General features: G+C 44.7%; 1 protein-coding gene and 1 non-coding gene across 2 annotated transcripts; both read left to right on the top strand.

Annotated features, from left to right (window-relative positions):
* The first annotated feature begins 7902 nt into the window (after positions 1–7902).
* Trnam-cau (transfer RNA methionine (anticodon CAU)) lies at positions 7903–7974 on the top strand. Its single transcript has one exon. It is a non-coding gene; the product is annotated as a tRNA-Met (tRNA).
* Positions 7975–15849: 7875 nt separating this feature from the next.
* Pom121l2 (POM121 transmembrane nucleoporin like 2) lies at positions 15850–18777 on the top strand. The gene has a single exon (XM_052157482.1). It carries the CDS (start codon positions 15850–15852, stop codon positions 18775–18777), a length of 2928 nt encoding a protein of 975 aa, XP_052013442.1.
* Positions 18778–20701: the final 1924 nt, after the last annotated feature.

The following is a 20701-nucleotide window of genomic DNA, read 5'->3' as shown; positions in this document are numbered from 1 at the left end:
CCCCTTGATCACTAATTGAGAAAATGCCTTACAGCTGGATCTTATGGAGGCATTTCCTCCAAGGAGGCTCCTTTCTCTGTGATAACTCCAGCTTGACATACAAAAGCAGCCAGTACAATGATTAAGTAGACTTCATCCCAGGGATGCAAAGATCATGCAACATATGAAAATCCATCAATGTAATCTACCATATAAATGATCTGAAAGGGGGGGAAAAAAACCACATCATCTCATTTGACACTGAAAAAGCCTTTGACGTGCCAATAGTCAACATCAAATTAATGGAGAGAAACTTAAAGCAATTCCACTAAAATCAGAGATAAGGCTGCCCACTCTCTCCTTATCTATTCAATGGAGTATTTGAAATCATAGCTAGAGCAATAAGACAACTAAAGGAGATCAAGAGGATCAAATTGAAAAGGAAAAAGTATCACTATTTGCAGATGATAAGAAAGTAATAAGTGACCCCAATAATTCTACCAGGAGCTCCCAAAGCTGATAAATACTTTCAGCAAAGTGCCTGAATACAAAATGAACTCAAAGAAATCAGTAGCCCTTCTGTATACAAACCAGCTCTGTAGCTTCCAAAAAGTTTTTTTTTTTTTTACACCAGTCCTGAGCTATAGAAATATAAAGCAGACTACCTCTGTAACTTTCAGTTTTCCAGCAAACAGGTTATGAAAATTAAAAATTAATGAAAACAGAGAGAATCTTACTTATTTAATCCTCCATACTCAAAATATCATTTCCATGTATAACCAGTATTTATTAATTAGACACATTATACTTTTTATTTAAAGTCTTCAAAATCTAGAATATGTTTCACATTATACCGCTGTAAGACTCAGGGGAGTCTTCACTTACCAGAGAGACCCCTGAGTGGACCACTCGGAGACAGGAATCAATGCAAAAAACAAGAGGATTTTTATTTATTTTCCAGCATGCTGGGGCCCACCCTGCACCTAGAGACAGAATGACCAGCAGTCCGGGCTGCGCTGGTCTTTTATACAGTTCTCAGGGCAGCCACTATTAGGCACAATGTGGTTGGCAGAACAGTGTTACCTTTAAACTAATTGGTTGATGGTGGGGGATGAGGTAGGTGGCCAACAGACTCTGGGCCTTTCCTAGCCACAGGGACCACCTTGTGGTCTGAGGAATGTAATTTAGCTCGCCCTTCTGGGAGAGGTCAGTGTTCTATGACCTTTTCAAAGTTTCTGAGTTAACCCTTTCAATATAAGGATAATATGAATTATATGAGGGACTTCAGGAATCTTAAAGAACAAAAGTAGCTGCTCTGCAAGCTGTAGCCGCCTACGGCCACATGCGAACTGGATTACCTGGAAGAGAATTCTTGGGGTAACGGAAAGGGGGCGAAAGAGAAATGAGTCAAGAGGACAGTTGCCCATAGAGACTGACTTTACTATAATTAAGCCAATATTTATAGTCTTTGGAAAAACCACCCTGCCCCCCAAATGGCCGCAAATTCCTTGGATCTTCTTCTCGGCGGGTTTCCTGCTTCCAGTCACGCAGTTTTCTGCTGGTCTCCAGGTGAAACTGCGCTGAGGAGGCCCTGGTAGTTAAGGTGAAAATGGCTGCATTGTTCTCAAGGGCCGGAGATAACGCCAGGGGAAGGGTGGAGGCTGTAGGCCAAGAAAGTCGCAGCTTGAATAGGCCAGAGATAAGGCCTGGGGAAGAGTGGGGGTTGCCAGCCTGGAGGGTCCCAGTTAAATGCTGTGGGGGGAAGGGACAGCAAGCTACCTTGTCAGAAAGATACTAAGAAAGATAAAGAATTTAGGGAGCAGTGATCTCAGGAGATTCTACACAGCTAAGTTTTTTGTTTATACTTACAAAGACTGAAAGATTCCTGATTTCAAGGTCAGCCTGGGACAGAGGGAATTTAAGTCTAGGCTCGGGAGGGAAAAATGGTCATTTTAGGACGGGTCCCACCCAGGCGGTTTATCTTCTGTGCTTAACAAAGGCAGACAGGTCTCTGAATTCTTTTGTCAGGTTAAAAAAATAATAAATGTGTGCTTGCTGTCTCCTAAGAATCCAGGGGCTGGGGTCATATTATGCTGATTCATAGGATAATCAAAAGGAAAACTGAAATGACGGCTAGGCTGGTATGTAAGATAAAAGACTGCACTTTTGATCTGCAAGAGTTGAGCTATCCAAAGAATGTTTTTAAAATAGCAAGAGAAAACTGCTAGAACTATCTGGGGGGGGGGGGGGGAGGAACACACACACACACACACACACACAGAGAGAGAGAGAGAGAGAGAGAGAGAGAGAGAGAGAGAGAGCTGTCTGGAGATCTCCAGAGAAAGCAGAATAGAGAGAAAGCAATTTGGAAAGCTGCCTTGAGCAGAACAGAGCCCTCAAGCCTGGACCCACCTTTGACCTGGAGTCTTTTGCTTGGCTTCTCTCAGACAGCCCTTCTTTTAGAACCTCTCTCCAAGGACACTGGTCCTTGGCAGGCTCTGGTTATCAGGGTAGCAGCAAGAAAGTTACCTGATGAGTCATTTTCCCTACCCTAGAAGAATTACTTGTATATCATAAAATGCAACAGTTACCATATTTAGGGTTATATAGTCTCTTATAAAATACTGTAGCATTTATATGTGGACCTGTTGTAGAATGCATTCCTTCATGCAATACAATCCCCATTTTCTTTCTTTCTTTAAGGATTTATTTATTCATTATATGTGGGCCTGTTGCAGAATACATTCCTTCATGCAATACAATCCCCATTTTCTTTCTTTCTTTTTTAAGGATTTATACGTAAGTACACTGTACCTGTCTTCAGATCCTCTTCTAGCTCCGGGCCCCACTCGCCAACCCAAAGGAGGATCTCATTATAGATATTTGTGAGCCACCATGTAGTTGCTGGGATTTGAACTCACGACCTTTGGTAGAGCAGTCAGTGCTCTTAACCACTCCAGCCCCCCCCCCTTTTCTTTTCTTTTCTATTCTTTTCTTCTCTTTTTTCCTTCCTTCCTTCCTTCCTTCCTTCCTTCCTTCCTTCCTTCCTTCCTTCCTTCCTTCCTTCCTTCCTTCCTTCCTTTCTTTCTTTCTTTCTTTCTTTCTTTCTTTCTTTCTTTCTTTCTTTCTTTCTTTCTTTCTTTCTTTCTTTCTTTTTTCTTTCTGCGACTACTTTCAAGAGTCCAGCATGACTGGGCTTTAGATTGTTGACAGTCCATCAAAGAAGGAGGTAAAGAGTATCACTGTGCTCTCTCTTGAGTTTCCAGCCACTCCTCCCAGCCATTTCTACGCAGTTCCACCCAAACTGCCTGTTGTTTTCAGGGTCTGGGGCAATGTCTAGGCATACAGGCTGGGGAGGGTGGACTGGTAAGGGAGGGTTCCATCCTTGCAGCGGTAGGGCGGGCATCCTGTGTGCGGGGTGAACATTTGGCACTGCACTTGCTTTGGTGCCCGTGTTCCTGTGGGCAGCCCTTCACCCGTGCTCTGTAAGTAACCCATTAAACTCATAGATTCCCAAATAGGGGAACTGTACTTTGCTTTGTTATTAAGAGCTCATAAGGAGGGAGCAGGCATTGCTTTCATGCCTTCCGGGATGAAGTCATGAAGTTTCCTATACATTTTGTAATTTCACCCTATTAAACCTTTGTGGGAAGTTGGATACTGTGCTGTTAGGGATTGATTACAAACACTTTATATGCTCAGCACACTCATCTTTCAGAAATCTATCAATACATGTTTGATTGACTCTGGTTGCTAGATCTGTCTATGGATGTGAGAACTGACGATACATTTGATAGAGTAGAGTACAGTCGGAAAAGCAAGAAAAAATAGTGACATTGTGCTCTATACAATTCTATTGGAAGCAGAGAACAACATTTCGAATGCAAATAGATGAAGAATCAGTTAACAATCTTTCACAACTAAAAAACAGTGTGTGTGTGTGTGTGTGTGTGTGTGTGTGTGTGTGTGTGTGTGTGTGTTTATTCCTGGAGGATCAACCACAGGGTCTCACAAGTCCTAGGCTTGTGAGAGATTCTACCACTGTCACAGGAAGTGACATCTTTCCTGGAAGTCACACAGGAAGTCACAGCTTCCCTTCTCTCTTTTAAGAGGATGTTGAAAGCATTTCCATGGCTTTTAAATTCCTGTGACAGGGTCTCTCTGGTCATCATAACTGATCTTTATGAGAAAGAGTGACAGATGCTCAGCGAATACACCGCATGTGTCCCAGTTATCTTGGAGAGGAGCGCCAGAGCCGTGGAGGAGCCAGAGAGGCTACGTGAACGTTCTTTTCCAAAAGAACCTTTTTCCAAGCTTGTCAGAAACCATTGTCCTCTACTAGTTTGTTTCTTGCTTCTGTTAGTTTTTTTTTTTTCCTTGCTTCTCTTTGTGTCCTTTTCTCTGTTTCTTGGTGTCCAATAATTAGGTTGATGGTAGCAAGATTAACTACAAATATTTATTAGAAGTCGTCCATATTTTCTTCTTCTGTTTCTTTTCTTCTTCCACAGTAAGGATTAGTTTTCTTCGTGTCACTCACATTCCTGCTCTGGAACTCATGAACAAATGCTGAGTGAACCATACCTCACAGTTACAGACTGACTTTATCCCATTTCCAGTACAAGAATTAGCCTATGCTAGCACTGAAAATAGTGGCTATCAATTGTTCCTCTGTGTGAACAAACAGGCCCTAGGGGGACCTGGATGGCTCAAGGTCCATCAAGGTCCATTGGTAAAGCATCAGGCTTTTAATCTGAGGGTTCAGGGTCCCTGTTCAGGTGCTAATACTCAAACTATGAAAGTTAAACTTGGCAGTAACCAACTCAGTGAACTTTTTATTCTATTCTATTATTCCAGCCAGATAGCAGTTAAGATAGCAGTTTTAAAATTACCCTTCCTGAGGAACATGGTAGGAAAAGTTTACAGAGCACAGAGAAGCTTCAGTTCTAAGGTAGGTTGGTTTCACTGGGTTATAGTGCAAGCTTTAGATTTTCTGTCTTTCCATCTTACAGCTGAGCTCTTTGGCAGATGGGGAGCTGTCCGCTAAACTGTAGTCATGCTGTAGTGTAATGATAAGCACAAACATCAGGAGCTTATTAACAAGACCTGTGCTGTGACAAAACACTCAGCCTGCTAGAAATAGCCTGTATACTTATGAGTCACTTTTGCAATTTAGGCCAACCAGTATTAACTGTGTGACTGACAGAAGAGTAGACCGTGGGGCATTTGCTTGTTTTTGTTTTTCTAAAATATTTATTTCCCTACCTGTCAGAAGATTATGTATTATAAATAATACAGTCACTATGAACAATTCTAAGGAGAAAATAAAACAAAAAACCAAAACAACCTGTAGATTAAATATGCTCAGCCAAATCAAGGGTGAAGGACAAATTTTGCTTGGTTTTTACAATTTATGTGTATGAGACTTTGCAAGTGTGTACCACATGTGTACCTGGTGCCTACAGAGATCAGAAGAGGGTGTTGGATCCCCTGGAACTGGAGTAACAGGTGGTCATAAGTCACCACGGAGGAACAGGAATCAAGCTTAGATCCTCTGCAAGAGCACCAAGTGCTCTTAACTGCTGTGCCATCTCTCTACCCCCTGTTTGTTTGTCTGTCTTAAGTAATGCTGAACAATAGTAGTTCGTGGACTATTCAAAGGCAATGTCTGAGGGGCGTACTGGCTGATTTTGGGTGTCAACTTGACACAAGCTGGAGTTATCACAGAGAAAGGAGTCTCCTTTGAGGAAATGCCTCTCTCCATGAGATCCAGCTGTTAGGAATTTTCTCAACTAGTGCTCAAGTGGGGAGGACCCCTTGTGGGTGGTATCATCCCTGGGCTGGTGCTCTTGGGTTCTATAAGAGAGCAGGCTGAGCAAGCCAGAGGAAGCAAGCCAGTAAGGAACATCCCTCCATGGCCTCTGCATCAGCTCCTGCTTCCTGACCTGCTTGAGTTCCAGTCCTGACTTCCTTTGCTGATGACAGCTGTGTGGAAGTATAAGCTGGATAAACCCTTTCCTCCCCAGCTTGCTCTTGGTCATGATGTTTGTGCAGGAATAGAAACCCTGACTAAGACAGAGGAATAGGATAACAGGTCAGTTAGAAAAAAATATAACAAAACACATTGTGGTGGTTTGTGTAAGCGTAGCCCTCATAGGCGCATGTAGTTGGATGCTTCATTCCTAGTTGGTAGAACTACTTTGGGAAGGATCATAAAATATGCTCCTTGTTGGATGAGGTGTGTCACTAGGGATGGGCTTTGAGGTTTTAAAAAGCCCACACCAGGTCTCTCTCTGATCCATCAAGTTGAGGATCAGGGTGTAAGCGGTTAGATGTGTCCCAGTGCCATTTCTGCCTGCCTGATGCCTGGCTTTCCAACATGGTGGTCATGGAGTTTCCCTCTGAAACTGTAGGAGATTCCCCCAATTAAATACTTTCTTTTATAAGTTGCTGTGGCCATGGTGTCTCTTCATAGAGATAGGAAATTAAATATATTCAGGAGAAAATAAAATGTCACAATGAAACCATTACTTTGTATGGCAACTTAGTAATTTAAATGAAAAATAAGAATAAAAAATTAGTGATGCCAAAGGTATCATAGGTACAAAAGTGATCTTTCCCTCTTCCCTTCTCCCTCTTGGTCTGGCCCATAGATTTTTAAAAATATGTTTCTCATTCATTACAGATGGTTGTGAGCCACCGTGTGGTTGCTAGGATTTGAACTCATAAAGAGCAGTCAGTGCTCTTAACTGCTGCGCCATCTCATTTTTTGCCTAAATTTTAGACTGCCCTTTAAAAATAAATCCAAAACAGAACACAAAATTTTAAAAATTTTAGGAAAAAACAAAACCAAAGTGAAAAATGGTTAATTGTAGAGACATGAGTGGCTAGAAGGTCAGATGCGATAACCAAACCTTGCTATCTTTGGGTTCAGAACAACTCTAGAGGCATAGATTGCCTTCCTGTTTGCCTGTCTGATTCTCTGTCTCTGGTCTCTCCTTCGCACGTTTGACAGACGTGTCAGAAGTCAAGCAGATGCTATCTAGTGTTGACTTGAGGAAATCTTCCCAGACAGGAAGATCAGCAGTCCTAACCTCAAGAGAGCCCAGAGGCTTCCAGCAGGGCCTGGCTACCGAGGAGAACCTCAAAGTGGCTACAAAAGACCAGAGTGTTTGTTAGATTCTGCCAGAGGGCGCTAGTTCCCGCAGTGGGGAGGCCGCGTGGAGTGGATTCGGAGGATTATTTCTTCCTGTTTTCCATTACCCAAGATGCAGAAGCCGATTTTATTGTGAGCGTGGAAAAGCAACGGTGAGTAAAATAAACTAAATAAATAAAAACGAAATGAAATAAAATAGTAGCCTAATAGTGACCGCCTGCCTCCCACCGCTAGAGACGGAGGCTCGCATGGTTCTAGAAGCGCGTGGCGGGTACGCAGGGACTGTTACCCACAGTCTTCCTGAAAGCCCTGGTCCCGGACAGAAGCCAAAGCAAGAAGGGCCTATCTTTGTTAGCTTATTTTCTATTTTTCTTTTTCGAAATTATCCCACAAGCAATCCGATAGAAATCGCCCTAGACGCGCACGCATTTTGAATCGGGAATTCGATTTTAGTTTTTTTTTTTTTTTTTTTTTTTTGGGGGGGGGGGGTGGGTGCGGTTGGTTGGTTGTAAACCTCGTGCCCGTGAAACCAAATGAAAACTTTTTTAAGCACAGCGATCGCCTACGAGACTTGCGCAGAAACTAGTGAGGAGGCTGTGTTGCTCTGTACCCTGGCGCGCAGACGGAAAGAGGCTTGGAAGTAAGGTAGTAGTGAAACTCCAGATTGTGCAGTTGAGAAAAAAAGCCGATCACAAATGTAAAGGAATAGGAACACAAGAAGAGCGTTGTTCACCATTAGAGAAGAAAAGAGCAAGCCTATACAGCGTGCTAGCAGAGTGGCGCAGCGGAAGCGTGCTGGGCCCATAACCCAGAGGTCGATGGATCGAAACCATCCTCTGCTACAAGTTATTTTGTGCAGTGTCCTAACTGGCGACACTGACAAGTCAGACTATTTAAACAAAGCAATATTAAACAACTTGAATTCCTACTGAAATCCTTACTTTAAACCGTTCAGATTTAATAGGCTTTCCTCTCAGTCTCTTGGCAAAGACCCCCTACAGGTGCTTTCATACCGGGTATGTAGTTTCTTTCTAGTGTCAAACTAGAATCAAAACACTCATTGAACCAAGTTCGCCCAGGAGGAGATAACACATTCCCTGTATTTTTGAGACATCTCTTATTAAAGCTAATTAATTGCTTTTTTAAAAATTTGTATCTGAAAATAAAAAACAAAACAACTTTATTGTTCTCAACTAGTTGTTTTTCACTTCCCATCCTTGTTTGTTTTTTTATTTTTTTATTTTTTGTGCCAAGTAGACAGGCACATATTGAGGATCTTTAAATATTTACTGAGGACAATCACTTGCATCCTCATGAACATGATTATTTACAAAACTGTAGGTAAATAAAAAACTTTGTGTTGACATTTACAGCTATTGTAAATGTCTTACAGACTTTCAGACTTCCTGAAAACAGAATAACATCCCACAAAATGAGTATCAAATCCTTTGAAATTTCAGGCACCTCTTTAGCTAATTTTCCAGAATCCAAAAATAAGTGCATTACATAGCAATCATGTAATACACTTGTTACACATATTTCTGGGTCTCTTATAGGGACCATGTGATTTTCTTAGTAGGGTTCTAAACTGAATTTGGGATTTAGAGGTTCAAACTCACACCCAGATGTACTGAATTTCCTTTCTTATGTAGTAAGTTTTCATGTTTATGTACCTGATAGCGAACTTTTTAAAGGAACTGTACATCAAATTAAACTGTTCATTAAACTGCTTTTAAACTGTTCATTAAAAACTGAACCCTTGAATGTTACTTAAAAGGTTATTTCTGAAACCTGTAGTCCTCCTGGAAGATGGCATGTTTTGCTTGTGGAAGAGACGTGGAACACTGGTGGCCAGGGGCTAGATCTGGAAGATGGCCTCTAAGACACTGTGCAGTGACTCATCTGCACCTGCTGGTACTCCTGCCCCTGTCCACTTTTCTACTTAATGTGGGGGCATGGCTGAAGAACCCCTCAATCTGGAGTCCCCTCGAAGCTTCTAACAGCTTAGAATCATGCTTTCCAGCACAGCTGACATTGGCTTTGATGCTGTGTATGCCATTAATTCTAGCTGTTAAAAGACAGAGGCAGGTGGATCTCTGACTTGAGGCCAGACTGGTCTCCACAGGAAGTTGGAGGCCGGCTAGGGCTGCAAAATGACACTGTCTCAAAAATAAAAGAAAATTAGATAGCGATAAGCCAGACTTAAGGCTTGAATGTGCATGACTTGGGGAGGGGCTCCTACATCTCCAGACATTTTCCAGAAATTTCACAAATAAAACCACTAAGTTCACAGAGTCAGTCTGTGATGTCTCTGATGTCATGGATTCCTGTCTATTGTTTGTTATCAATGGTAATCCTGTTAGTTGCCACCCAGGAATTGTCTTGTGATTTCATTTAAATTCCTTAGCAACCATTTAAAGATAACTTTATAACTCACCTGAATCATATTATGAATGTCCTCAAGGAGAAGGAGGTGCAATTCAGAGGAGCTCATAGCTCCCGACTGCCTTGCTAGCCCCCACCCCACTCCACAAAGTCTCTAATTATTTTAATCCTTTTGTTTACAGCTCTGTAATGTCCTTGTGTGCCAGAGTGGGTTGGTACCCAGGGGCCCTCCCTCTTCTCAGAGAAGAAGGGGGGTGTAAAGGAACTGAACAAGGTGGAAAGGTCTGGGAGCAATTGGGATGTAAAGTGAATAACCCCACTCCCAACACATACTTACTTATACTATGGAGGGAATATTGTAGCTATTCCCAAACAGCTGAGACAAAGGTGCTAGACTTCTGTTCCACAGCCAGGTTCCCTGGGAAGGAGGTTCACAAATATTAGGGCACTAACGACCTCCAAACACTGTTTCATATTTATAGTATTTGGAGCCAATAAGAATAAAAACCTGTCAAGGTTTAAAAAAAAGGTCTGTGCTAAAAATGTCTTTCAATAAACTCCTGCCACGTTCCATATGTGCAGCTCAAAGCGACACTGAAATGAATCATTGGGTGTAAGAAATTATTAATACCGTACAGCCAGGCGCAAGGATTCCCTGGCAGGAGACAGGGAAGGAGACAGGAAGCAAGAACGTGTTGCCACTAACATTCTTCTATTAGCTGGAGACTGATAGACAATGTGTCACAGATAGTTAATGGCTAGAACTCACTATGCAGACCAGAAATCCACCTGTGGATGGGGAGTCTGTTGGTATCTGTGAGAGGATTCACACAGACATTGTAGCTGAGTGGCATTCTGATCTAAGGTCACATTCTTAGCTGCTAAAGACCAGCTTAAAACAAAACAAGACAAAACAAAACAAAACAAAAAACAAAACAAACAAACAAAAAAAAAACCCAAACCAAACCAAAGGCCAGCCTGCTCTACAGAGTCCTAGGACAGCCAGGGCTACATAGAGAAACCCTGTCTTGAAAAAACAGACAGACCAGCTTTTACAGGTAAACAGAGGCAGATAGCAAGGAGTGGCATTGGAAGGGAGGTCAGTTCTGAGAGCAGCTGGCTGGGGCCAGGCTACATATTAAAGGGGGTGGAAGTGGGGGCTTGGTCTGCTGTCTATGCAGCCAGTGAGAAAGAGGAGAAATCACACACACACACACACACACACACACACACACACACGCACATATACAGAATGGTTGAAGCAAAAGACAAGCTCCAGTGATTTATTTTTTTTCTCTTAACCCTCTTTCATACCCCTTAAGACAAAGGTTTCCTTTTAGAAAAGAACATTAACTCATAGCCACAATTTACACATTTTCTAGAGACAGTGACTGAAAAACCACATTCTTCAAAAACAGATTAAAATCACTACAGGAGGAAATTAGCACAGGTTATTAACTATGTATTTCTTATATGAAATATATCTATCAGCATCTATCTTACTTACATCTGATTTTTGAAGTTCTGGCCAACTAGGCTGGCTAATCATCTGTTTTCTGATCTTATACTCCTAATACAATTATTTGCTCTTTATCATAACCTTATTTTCTGCTGCACATCTGTCCCTTCCCCCACAGCATTTAGCTGGACTTCTCAGCCCATCCTATTCAAGCTGTGACATTCCTGGCTGGCAGCGCCCACCCTTCCCCTGGTGTTATCTCAGGCCCTTGTTCTGTTGGGAACAATACAGCTTTCACCTAAACAACCAAGGCTGCCTCAGGGCAGTCTCACCTGGAGACCAGCAGAAAACCTGCATGACGTGACTGGAAGGAGGCAACCCGCTGAGAAGAAGATCCAAGGAATTCGTGGCCATTTGGGGGGCAGGGTGGTTTTCTAAAGACTATATATATTGGCTAAATAATAGTAAAGTCAGTCTCTATTGGCAACTCTGTCTTGACTCTTTTCTCTTTCGTCCGCTTCCTGTTTATCCCCAGAATTCTCTTCCAGGTATTCAAGCTGTGACATTCCTGGCCCGCAGCCTCCACCCTTCACATGTGGCCGCAGGCGGCTACACACACCGAAAACCTTCTACTCATCAAAATCAGGGAGCTCAGGCCCGACCTAGTGCATATGCATACTTTGGTCATTGTGTGTCACAAGCCTGTTCTTCACACCTCTACAGCTAGTAGTGCTTGTAATGCACGAGTGCTCTCTGTACTCCGTTCTCTAACTCGCCAGCTATCAGGAAAGGACACACCTTATTCTTGATCCTAACTGAAAACTTTCTATCAACTGCCTTAACTTCCTAACTGACTTTCTATCAATTACCCTAGCTTCCCCAAAATTTTCAAATCAAACTAACTTCCTAAAACTACTTAAATCAATTCAGGAATTCCATAAAATCATTAATTCCTCTTTAATCAGCTTTATCTCTAGAACTTCCATCTTTATATTGATGCACAACAGAGTGTGCTGTCATCCAGGAAATGATCACACCAAATTATACCCGGTGTCCACTCACACTGAGCCAAATAAATGAGCAATGACAAACCTGAGAAAGCCCCGCAGCTGTAAGCAGCATCCTGGGACAGGACAGCCTTGGGGTCGCGCCACATCGTGCCCACTTAGCTCTTCCTGCATGGTGTCTGCCACCTGGCCTTTTTGTTTATAAGAAGGGACCCTGACTCTGCTCAGTGGGATTGCTTCCCCTGCTATGCTCTTCTGTGCCCGTAGAATTAATACCTCTTCAGTCAAACTTCTTAGCCCCCAATCTGCCTCAGTGTTCCCTGGAATCCTATGCCCAATCTCTAACTTTGCTTCATACTGCCCTGGTCTGAAATTCTTTTCTGTGGCGAAGCCCAAGGTCCAGCCTTACCTGGATGGAGGTCTCTCAAAGGGAACCGTTGCCTCGGCTCTGGTTTGTTTTTATTTTTGTTTTTGTTTGTTTGTTTGTTTGTTTTTGCCCCCGCCTCTGCTGGAAATAGACCCAGCATTAAGATATTACACAGACTTCTAAAGTGGCCCTCATGACTTCAACTCGTGCCTTGACATTGTTGTTCAGTTTGGTTAAGACAGGTTGAATGTAGCCCAGGCTAGTGCACCATAAATGATCTTCAAAATAAATTATTTTTCGGTGTATTAGGTCTTGCCTGAATGACTTTGTATCTATATCTGCATCACCTCACATGAACCTGGTGCCCAAAGAAGCCAGAAGAGGGCATCAGAGCCCCTGGGAACTGGAGGTAGAGATGATTGTTAACCTGCATCTTCAGGAAAAGAAGCTAGAGCGCTCTGCCTCTGAGCTATCTCAGCAGGCTCCAGAAGAATGCTCTTAAATGTCTGACCATTCTGCCTGTTCTGTGCTGCAGACATGTGCTGCTAAGCCTGGCTTAACTTATACTTGTTTTAATTTTGCCATTTTCCAAGGTATATGGTGGTGGTGCAGTGTGTTTTAATATCCATATCCTTAACAATGCAACTGAGTGTCTTTTCTTGCTTACTGACAGTCTGGACAGTTTTCTTTCAAATTGCTGTGCCTTTTCTTCTAGTGCCAATTGTAAAAAACTTACATATGTTAAGATTCTTAGCCGGGCAGTGATAGCACACGCCTTTAATCCCAGCACTTGGGAGTCAGAGACAGGCAGATTTCTGAGTTCAAGGCCAGCCTTGTCTACAGAGTGAGTTCCAGGACAGCCAGGTCTATACTGAGAAACCCTGTTTCGAAAAACAAAAACAAAAACAAACAAATGAACAAAAAGATTCTTAATAAGAAACTTGTAGCAGTAGTTTGACTTTCAACTCTGTCTAATGTCTTATGAAACAGAATATTATTTTTAAACATGACCTAAAATAGAAATATTTTCAAAGTATCAGGATTTTTCTTTATAGTTAGCATATTCAGTATCCTGTTTAAGAAATTGTTGTCGGGGATGGGAGAGATGGCTCAGTAGTTAAGAGTAGTGACTACTCTTCTAGGGGTCCTGAGTTCAATTCCCAGCAACCACATGGTGGCTCACAACTATCTGGAACAGAATCTGATGCTCTCTTCTGGTGTGTCTGAAGACAGCTACAGTGTACTCACATACATAAAAAAAAAAAAAAAAAAAAAAATCTTAAGAAAAAAGAAATTGTTGTCTATGTTGTGAAGGGAAGATATTCTTTTATGCTAATTTCTGCAAGTTTTATTGTTTCATCCTTTACACATTGATTTTTGTTCATGTAAAATAAAGGACTGGATTTATTTTTCTCCAGAGAAGTGGTTAAAGGATATAATAATATTTATTGAAAAGATTGCCTGGGTTCTCATTGTTGTCTGGTACCATCTTTTTTCACAAATTATCTTCACAACTATTTCATTCTGTTTCTGGGCACTCAGCTTGATTACTGTGGTTAGTTATATATATAAATACACACACACACATATAATTCATGTTTATATATATATTCATGTATATATGTATTCATGTATATATAAATATATATATGTATATATATATAATTCATGTTTCATGCTCTCTTAATTACTATTTTTTAACCAGAATGGATTTAGAAATTAATGACAAAATGAATACTATAAAATTGCCACATCTTTTTAAGTTAAACAATGTAATTCTAAACCACTAATACAAGGTATTAAAGAAATTTCAGTGCAGCTGGGCAGAGTGGTACACACTTATTATCCCACCATGCTTGCGAGACCACTCTGAGTGGTAGTGTCACATCTTAAAAACAAAAAATCTAAACAGTCAATTTTTACCACTTAAAGAGTAACAATAGTTTGGCAGTGGTGCACATCTTTTATCCGGGCACTCAGAAGGCAGAGGTAGGAGGCTCTCGGTGAGTTCAAGGCCAGCCTGGTCTATGCAGAGTGAGTTACAGGACATCCAGGGCTACATAGAGAAACTGTCTCAAAAACAAATAAACAGACAAACCCCAAAAGATAATAACACACACACACACACACACACACACACACACATACCATTATACTGTTACATTTCTGTTCTGTTCTTTATTTTTTCTTCTGCCCCAGTCTTAACAACTAACAATCATTACTGTGGATTTGTATACTCTGTTTCATTACATGTGTGGTGAACTCCTACAATTGTATGTTGTCAGGATACATTGTAAATACAACGTAAGTTGCATTCAGTCACCCTTACTCAAATTTTAGTTCACCTCCTTCCCCAGTTCCTCTCTGCAACCATCTCTTGGGGACACTTCATAGGAATACATCCCTCTTTATTCTTACCCTGTTTACATGCTAGGGGCATCTCAGTGTGACCTTCTAAAACTGTTTAATATTTGGTTGATGCATAGATGTTGATACTTTCTATATCTTCTGAATATCTTATCGTAGCTTTGTGTATGTGTGGGATACATTAGTGTGTTCATGTAGAGACTCTCCACCTTATTTAAAATGTGTGTGTGTGTGTGTGTGTGTGCATGCTATTGCTGTATTGTGTATTTGGAGCTCAGCGCACAGCTGGTGGGAGTTTGCTCACTCCTTCTACCAAGTGGATGCTCAAACTTAGCCACCTTGCTTGTCATATTGCTTTGAGAAAGTGCTTGGTTAGCTACTTGTTTTAGGTGGAATGTAAGATTCATGGCCGGGCAGAGTTCTTTGATACTAAGACCACTGGCCAGTATAAGTGTAGAGTGAAACTTTTTGTATCCTTTAAGAAGTCAGTTTCACCTTCAACTCCTATCAACTTGTTCAACACACTAATTCTGCAAAGGAATAGAGGTTTGGTAGGGAAGAGAGGCTCCAAGGGTCTTCTAATTAGACCCTTTCCCACAAGGGTGCAAGGTTACAAATCCTGGCTTTACCCACTTAAAGTACATCGCTGGGTTTGGCCACGAGGAGGCCCGGATAGAACTCACAGAAGTTACCCCAGTCGGCCGCTGCCTTTCCCATTGACAGGTCACAATGCCCTATAGCCTGCCTAAACAATTCCATCGTGCTCTCTTGTCCGGCGCCCTCTCGAGCACACCCACCCAGTACCGCGAAGGGATTCAAATCGCCCAGACTCGCTCCCAGCTCAGAGTTTGGGGCGCATCCAGGTCTAAAGCTGGGTGCTGCCTGGATGCTGGCCACCGAGCCCCCTTGAGCTCTGCCCGTGTGGCGCTCAGACCGCAGATCCCAGAGCGGGCTGACGTGGTTGCCGAGGTCCGCGTGTCGCCAGCTCCCCGGTTCCCTCGCGCTTTTCTGGCGCTCGTGGCCCAACCGTCACTCGAGCAGCGGATGCTTGGATTCGGCCACCTCCGCCGAGGTCCGAAACATCAGAAGTTGAACCGGGGCTAGAAGCCACCGCCCGGCCGCGCCTCTCAGCATGGGCAGCTACCTGGGCAAAGCGGGGTCCTCGCCGCGGTCCCCAGCACAGGGGCTCGCAGACGCACGGGAGAAGCCCGGGACCCGCCGACCCGCCAGGCCCCTCTACCAGGTCCACCGTGTGCAGCATGTCCACCGCGCCCAGCCCGCCCGGAGACACAGGCCGGCCCGGAGGCCGCCCAACTGGGATCCCTCAAACCCTGCCGCTTTCGTCAGTGAGGCCTGGAGGCGCTTCCCCATGAAGAGGCCACAGAACCCCATCATGGGCTCTCTTCCTTCAGACTGGTGGGAAAGTTACCTGAAGCGTAATATTTGGTCCCTTCGTCACCCTCGGGCGACATGGAGTCCAGTGACAGTCAAGATCTCGCCTCCTGAGCGGAGACCGCGGCCCTTGTTCCCGGTCTCAGGAGTGGTGAACTCTGCTGGACCTTCAGAGGAGCCACCAGGGCCCTGTGGAAAGGACCCGGTGCTGAGGGCCCTCCTCGAGTGCAGGAAGGGCAGAGGCAGGTGGGAAGAACCACTGTTCCCTGACAGCTCCGAGAGTCAAAGGCATTCAGCCACCGTATGGTCTGCCTTTAAGCCCCTGTTGAAAAGTGGGACCACTGTTTCGTTTGTGGCCAGGCCCGGGTCTCTGAAAAGGAGCCCCCATGTCCAGAGCTCAGATCATAAATGTAAGAGGTCCAGTTGCTCCTCTGTGGCCCTCTTGGCTAGCATACACACCCGAGGCCCCCCCAGCACGAAAAGAAATGCTATTACCAGCTCTTACAGTTCTTCTAGAGATCTCTCAGCATCTTGGAAAAGACATTTTTCCAGGACATCGGTCCAGGCCCCAGAATGGCCATTGAAAAAGACGGGGAAAAGTCCTAATTCTCACCTCTTAGTCACACCCAGCAGTTCCGGACAGCTAAATGGAAAGATTCCTCTTCTGCAATCTGGTCCTAGGGACCTGCTGACTATACCTTGCCAGCAAGGTCCTGTTGTCACTGAAGAGGACCCAACATTAGAAGGGCAAGCTGTGCCCAACAGCCAAACCACAGAAGCTACAACTGGGACAGCCAGAGACTTCATTCCAGAGATGAGGGCTGGGACGCAGCCTCCCTTATCTCTCAGTCGGTCTTCTTCCGAGACAGTACTTAGTGCCCACGTGAACCCTCAGCTGGAAAGCTTAAAGAATATGCCTGCCCCACACGGGTGCTCACCCTTAGAGCACATGCAAGGCGTCTCTTCAGACTCAAAACCCTCAGTCGCTTCTATCCAGGCGTCTCCGAGCTCTCCCACAACACCAGTCACTGATTCCACCTGGCCATCTTCAGTCCCTCAGGCTCACAGGTCTGCTGTGCCCCCACACGCATCTGTCCTTAGCCCCAAAGCACCCACCACACAAAGCACTTTGGTTGGGGTGGTGAGTAGCCCAGTCCTCCATCTCCCTGCATCTGTACTTCCTGTGGAGACAGCTGCTCGCTTGGCCTTGAGACCTGTCTGGGGGCCTGTGCACAGTACTGAGGTTAGAAGTGCCTCTTACTCCAGAATGTCTGTCACAGCTGAGGCATCTTCAAGCTCTTCTCTCTCCACAGCCCCAGGTATCTCAAGGCCCACCTTCAAGCCTGTCTTTGGCAGTATAGAACCGCTTACAACTATGTCTGAGACAGCTCCTGTGTCCACCAGTCAGCCCTCTCCTTCACTGAGTTCTGGTTCCACCCATCTTTTCCACAGCCTAGCCGCCACAGCCCCCTGTGTGGTTACATCTGCCATTCCAGCCAGCAAGTCCAAAGGCCCTGGGGTGGATTTGGACATAGTGACCAGCACCACGGGCAACTCTTGCTCTGTCCCTTCTTGTGACACTTTCCTGCTTGGAGCTTCCCAGGACTTTCCCTCAGCCACAGATTTAATTTTCCCTTCCCCACACCCCACGATTCCCACAGTACACACAGTCACCATCTTTAGCCAGGTCCTTACTAGTGCCATCAAGATTTCCCCCCTCAGGAGCACTGAGAAGCTGAAGGGGGTGAGCCGCACTCTGGCAACTGTGGGCTTATCATCCACGAGCCAGCCTCTGGGGACCTCCAGCATCTCCAATGTGACTTCAGAACTCACAGCGTCTTTGGGGTCAAGGCCAAAGTCACCCCTCCCACCATCCCAAAGAAATGGTTCTCCGCCTTCACCTGGGGCCATAGTTGGGCTAAAGCCATTTTCTCTCCAGCTAGCTCCAGCCCAAGGCTTCAGTACCTCTTTCCTTTCAGAGAACTCAGGTGTGTCCCCAACCCAGATGTTACCACCTGCTCAGCTGGTCCTTAGCAAGACCACACAGCCAGCGTGTGGGGGGGTGCCGTCTTCAGCACCCGTTACCCACGCGCCTGCCACCAGCCAGTCAGGCTTTGGCAGCACTCTGGCTGGGTTTCCACTCAGCAAAGCCAGGTCCACTGCCCTTAGGGTTGTCAGGCAGAACCACCAGAGTGTGACCTACAGTTCGGTATTTGGCAGCACAGCCCCGAGACCTTTTGCTTTTGGAGGGTTAGTGACCCCTATGGATTGTGGGGAGTCTGAGGTCATTGCAGCCACCCCACAAAGGAACACGTCTGGAGCGAGGCAGACTGTGACCTCGAGCACCCTAGCGCCCTTTGTGCAGTGCTGGAGCCAGGGCATGCAGGGCCCCCCTAACCAGATCACACCTTTGGCTGGCGTTCCTGCAAGAAAGATCATGTCTGGGGCTCCTTCCCTGGTCCCCTTTGCTCAAAGTACTCGTGTACCCGGGGCAGTTAATGCAGGTAGCAGTCTTGGCTTTGGGATGTCCTCTCCAACTGGGCAGGGTTCTGTGGGGAGAGAGCCTTTCAGATCGTTGGAACCTTCATTCTGTATTGGTACAAAATCAAAAACCCTAAGGAACCGGGAGCCAGGACGCTCCCGGAAACACCACACTTACAAGAAATAACCCACTCTCTCTGTCACACTGCAACAAAGAGCCTTGATCTCTTCCAACTCTAACAAACTTAATCCAAAAGTGGAAGCTGTAGGTGTCCCCTCCATGTGTCACAGTCTAAGTCTTCCAAGAAGGCAGACCACAGTGTGTCATCAGGTGCTGACAGGGAATGGGGCTGCACCAGACTAAAACCGCAGAAGCAGAGCAGAAACTTTGACGCCCATGCCACCCACTCCTCTCTGTGAGCTCCACAAGGGCACAGCCTCCCACTGGAGGAAGAGCCACTGCAGGAAGATATCAAGCCTCTGGGGGCAGATAGGTTAATTCTACATCTTAGCCTCCCTGTATTTGGGCTCTGAGAAGTGCTTGCCTGTCTTTAATCTTCTCTGAGTTCTCAGTCCTCAGTGCTTGTTCCTCGGGGATTTCCCGGGAGCGCTTGCGTGTGATCTCAAGTGTGTTCAGCCTCTTCTTGAGGATCAAGATGATCTCAGAGGGTTTCCTCCCGTGTTGCTCTTTGCGCCACCTTCTCTATAAAGTCAATCCAGTCTTTTGCCAAAGAGGTAGTGGCTTAGCCCAATTCTTCTTTAAGTCAATTTAATGTACAAGACTAACTAATGGAGATTCAGCCTGTCAGACAGGAAAGAAAGGTCATCCCTCTTTGCGGGGGGAGGGGCGGTGACCTGGCACGCAGTCAGGTCAGGGGATTACCTGGTGCTTCTCTTCCTCTCCCAAGTGTTCCAGGCCTTCCCCCAGGTACAGGAGGTTCTTGTCCAATCCCCTCCAGGATCAAAGCCGGCCGATCCCTTTTCTGTGTACTATCTTCTCCACTTGGCTGTCACGAGACTTCATCTTCTCACTCTGTTAGTTTCTTGTGTTGTGTGGTGTTAGGTTTGGAGGAAGAATGATCTGTAAGAGTGGTGTGAAGTTGGCAAAGCCAAATTTCAATTGCATAAAAGTCCATCTGCAGTTTGGCCGGTGGGACCAAATAGCCCTGCTTCAGGCAGCAGGGCTGACTCGCCCTCAGCGCACAGCTGCAGTGGGACTTTAAAGGATGGGTTCTCAGGGAGCCGGAAGGCAGGGGGGAAAGATGGCCAGGATGCTAAAGCCTTCTTTCTTGTCCCCACACCACAGACCATGCTAGGAACTGCAAATGCCCAAGTACAGAAACTGAAAGTTAGGTTTGGTTTTTATTTTCTTTTTATTGGTGCTTCATCAAATCAACCCTTTCTATATCCACATCTTTCTTCAAGAGGGTCCGCAGAGCATGAAACCCTTAGGCCAGGCAACAAAGCATGAAAAGGTGAAAGCAGCAGGCGTCTCTGCCGACTCCAGCTCTCAGGCCGGCAGGAAGTGCATGAGGAAGCTGGATTTCTTCCTTAGCACTTCTTAGCACCCCCACACACTAAGGCATACATGCTTCTGTGGGTACATTTATTACATATTTTTTTATTTTATGGATCCCTTGGAGAAAATCTAATTGAAAAAGTAATTGACCTTAAATTGATGGATAAAATAAAAATATATTGTTGAAAAAAGTCTATGATACAGGAATTACTGTCAAGCTCATAAAGGTAACAGAGCAGGAAAAAAAAAAAAACCTTAATGTGCCTTGAAGCCACTTAAAAAGACTAGATTTTAAACTGTGGTGACCGCAGGTGTGACTATTTCTCACTCTCTAATCACCAAAGGTAGAAATGCCTGACTCCAAATATCTACGGTAGTTGGCATTCACCTGTCTGTCTGTCTGTCTATTTATGTATATGTGAGCTATTGGAACTTGAGTCTAGGACTTCACAAATGCAAGTACTTCACCATTTAGTTACATTCTTAATCCTGTTTCAACTTTAAAAGGTTTCCATATCATGGCTGCATAATGTGTGCATGGCGTGTTTGTCGTGGCCCATGGTCCAGGTCAGGGGTCACCTGGCGAGCTGCC

The sequence above is a fragment of the Apodemus sylvaticus genome, chromosome 14 (assembly GCF_947179515.1).
Source record: "Apodemus sylvaticus chromosome 14, mApoSyl1.1, whole genome shotgun sequence".
NCBI classification, from domain to species: Eukaryota; Metazoa; Chordata; class Mammalia; order Rodentia; family Muridae; genus Apodemus; species Apodemus sylvaticus.
Note: the sequence above shows the minus strand (reverse complement) of the source record. Positions and strands in the feature narration are given on the sequence as shown.